The sequence below is a fragment of the Egretta garzetta genome, unplaced genomic scaffold (assembly GCF_000687185.1).
Source record: "Egretta garzetta isolate BGI_Z169 unplaced genomic scaffold, ASM68718v1 scaffold779, whole genome shotgun sequence".
In the NCBI taxonomy this organism is placed as follows: Eukaryota; Metazoa; Chordata; class Aves; order Pelecaniformes; family Ardeidae; genus Egretta; species Egretta garzetta.
Genome location: NW_009260792.1, coordinates 378,790 through 382,049, shown reverse-complemented (window position 1 = coordinate 382,049; position 3,260 = coordinate 378,790). Strand labels below are relative to the sequence as shown.

The 3,260-nt window shown below is 43.2% G+C and overlaps 1 protein-coding gene across 1 annotated transcript in view; it reads left to right on the top strand.

The window, feature by feature from the left end:
* Positions 1 to 1,912: 1,912 nt before the first annotated feature.
* The window catches only part of OLFM4 (olfactomedin 4), a 23,316-nt gene continuing 21,968 nt past the window's right edge, over positions 1,913 to 3,260 (top strand). Inside the window, 1 exon segment of the mRNA XM_035902106.1 lies at positions 1,913 to 1,993. Within this exon segment, the coding sequence (XP_035757999.1) occupies positions 1,913 to 1,993 (81 nt within the window).

The following is a 3,260-nucleotide window of genomic DNA, read 5'->3' as shown; positions in this document are numbered from 1 at the left end:
TAGATGAGGTGCTTAGGGCCATGGTTTAGTGGTGGGATGGCAGTGTTAGGTTAACGGTTGGACTTGATAATCTTAAAGGTCTTTTCCAACCTAAACGATTCTATGATTCTATGATTTACCCCAGGAGGGTAGAGGAGGAAGAGACCTGGATTCGTTTTCTTGCTCTACCACCACGGCTCTGGTTCTTTTTGCTTGGACATCATCACGTGCCTTCCAGGTCTTGTCTCTCTTACATTGAATTATGAGCCATGAAATCCTCCAGTGGAGATGCAGTTTCTGCCGTGAAAAAGTGTTTTTGCAAGAACGCATTATACCCATTCCCTACAAAATTAGCTACTCCTCAAAAAAGATGCTGCTGCTAGCCTTGTGAATCTGTCAGGAGGCTTATGCTTATGAGAAGCTGTGGTAAAAACATGTTACCCCAATGGACTTGACTACTCTGAAGAGTTTTCTAGTACGGACCTGCCCTGAGCCTCAGCCTTCCCATTTGCCACCTGGAGCTGATAGTGCTATGGTAACACAAGAAAGCCTTCTTGGCTGGGAGCTGGGTTTTATAAGAGACAGTACTGCTGCTCAGAAGTACCGCTGCTCCTGCCCCTGCCTCTGCCCTCCAACGTTGGAAGGGAATAAGAGTCTCCTAATCACTTTCTCCACTTACACACTACTGCAGCCATTTGCCGCTGACCTAGTAGAGGAACTAAGTCTGATAAAATGATTAACCACTCTCTCCACTTACACACTACTGCATCCATTTGCCGCTGATCTAGTAGAGGAACTAAGTCTGATAAAATGAAGAAGGAAAGGAAAAATGCTGCATTGAGGCTACAGGTACAGGAAAGGACAAGAGATGACATGTTTTGGTCTAGGGACTTCATCACTGGTTTTACAAGTGCACAGACATGGCCATCCCCTTTGTCCCGAATGGACCCTTCCTCCCAAACACCAAGCTCATTTTTCCAGTGATCCACAGAAGTCTGGAGAGAAATTTTAATTTCCGTTGCACCACATGGAGGCTTGCAGCTGACTCCACCAAGGAGGTAGCTCGTTGGAAGTGGGGAGCTCCTGCAGTGGGCTGGATGCCTTGGGAACCACAGGCAAATGACTGCCTGTTATACCTTCGTGTGGTACAGCTGGGGAGTGTGGGGGCCACACTAGACATTGCCTGCAGCCCTTTTTTATCTCTTTGTTGATCGGTGCTCTAGAGATAGGGCAGTGAATCACTGTGGTCAGGTAGTGTGCAGCTCTGTGGAAAGAGAGCAAGTGAGTAAACATTGATGGGTACAGTGTTAATGCATGAGTAAGTCTTAATGGGTACATAGTGTTAATATACAAGACATAGGCCTACTGGGAAGGAAATGGGAGGAGATGATAGTCTGTGTCCCACCTGTGCTGTGTGAGACTTGAGGGAACTAAAAAGCTGTAGAGACCCCTGTGCATTTTACTTATTGTCTAAGGTCTTTTGGCCTTTGCAAAAAATCTAACCTGACCTGCTCTTCTCTGTACCTATAAGAAGTAATAAATACCACCCAGACTGGTATTGTCTGCATAACTTAGGAGGAATCTATAAGAATTTTTTTTGATTGAGTCAAAGTAAGAGGAAATGTCTATCTACCTGTCCTAGAAAATAAGCACCAGATGTTCTGCACAACCAAGATTAAGATTAGATACTGTACCATGTTAGGTGCGGTTCCTGTTAGGACATTGGATGTAGTTAATTTCTGATGGTGACTAACTTGTATGTTCTTTGTACATTACTATTTGGCACCTATTCTTATAAGACTTCATGACATCACTTCTCCAAAAACATAAAAAAAGTCACGCAAGTTCCTTAAAGTTTGGTTGGGGAAATCCCCAGGCTCTGCTATAAAAGATCTCCTTTGTGCCTTTGCTGTCACAACTGCTGGCTGAGAAGATGAAGCACACGCAGGTGGCTGTGCTGCTCCTCATGCAAAGCATGATTGCTCTGGCTGGAACAATGGCAACAACAGAATTGGTAAGATGGGGGTCTCATAACCTGAGCTTTGGTGCCTTCTTTTCTTCTTGTGTAATTTATATTGCTGAAAAATCTTTTAAGGTTACCAGAAAATTATTAGGCAAGCGTTGAGATCTCTGCATGGGGAAAACTTTAAGTATTCCTCCATTTTCCCCCCAACTAATGCACAGGGACTGGGTAATAAATGTAAAAGTGAGGCACAGGTTTAAAATCAGAGTCAAATTCTGCCTTTGGTTAGATGAGTGCAACTCCCAGTGAGGATCTGAGTGGATATTAAATGCTCTGTGTAGCTTCTAATTAATTAGCAAGGGCTTATAGTAGGAAAGGATCCACATCTTTGATGTGGATGGAGTTGGGAGGTGGGAGCTTTCCCAATTGTATGGTTGCTGTCATACTGTGTGACCAGGCAAATGAAAGGATGCTAGGCAGTTTTTGTGGGGTGCTCTCCTTCCCCATAAAACTGTATGTGTTTGAGCAAGAGACAAGTTCAAATAAAATCTATTAATCAGAAAAAAAAAAACCTCAAACCCCCAAACAAAACCCCAAACCACCACCAAATCCAGGGAGAAAGGATAAAGAGAAAACTTTGAAAAAAAATGCAAAAAGTAAAAATTATGTTAGTGAGAGATTTGCTTTGATTTTGTACTGCCTCATTCTTTTAAAACTTAAAACTGGGCTTAAATTATCAGCAGAAAATTTTATGAATAGCTTAAAAGCTCTTCCAAATGAAACAAAATATTTTGATTTTGTTTGACCCAAAGGGACTGCCTTTTGGTATTTTTTAGTTAAAATTTGGAAAAAAAAACCCCAAAACTTTTTGGCTCCCAATGACTCTTTCTGATTAGCCTGGTTTAGCCACCAACCAGAAAAATCCTACGTGCCTCTAGTTATATTTTTTGAAGTTTGGGGAATGCTGTGGATGCAGGCAGTGAAGTCAGCATCCCCTGGGAAGGTGCATTTATCTGCTCAAGCAACGGAAACTTGCAGAAGTCAAGATGGAGGTGTAAATATATGTTGATAAGCTGAGGGTAGAAAGCTCAATATGGGAGACACTTCTCCTCAGTCTGGTTAGCTTTAAGCTAGTCTTGCTGTCCTTGCTGATGACACAAAACTGGGAGGAGTGGCTGATATGCGGGAAGGCTGTGCTGCCATTCAGCGGGACCTGGACAGACTGGAGAGTTGGGCAAAGAGGAACATGATGAAATTCAACAAGGGCAAGTGTCGAGTGCTGCACCTGGGGAGGTCAAACCCCATGCACCAGTACAGG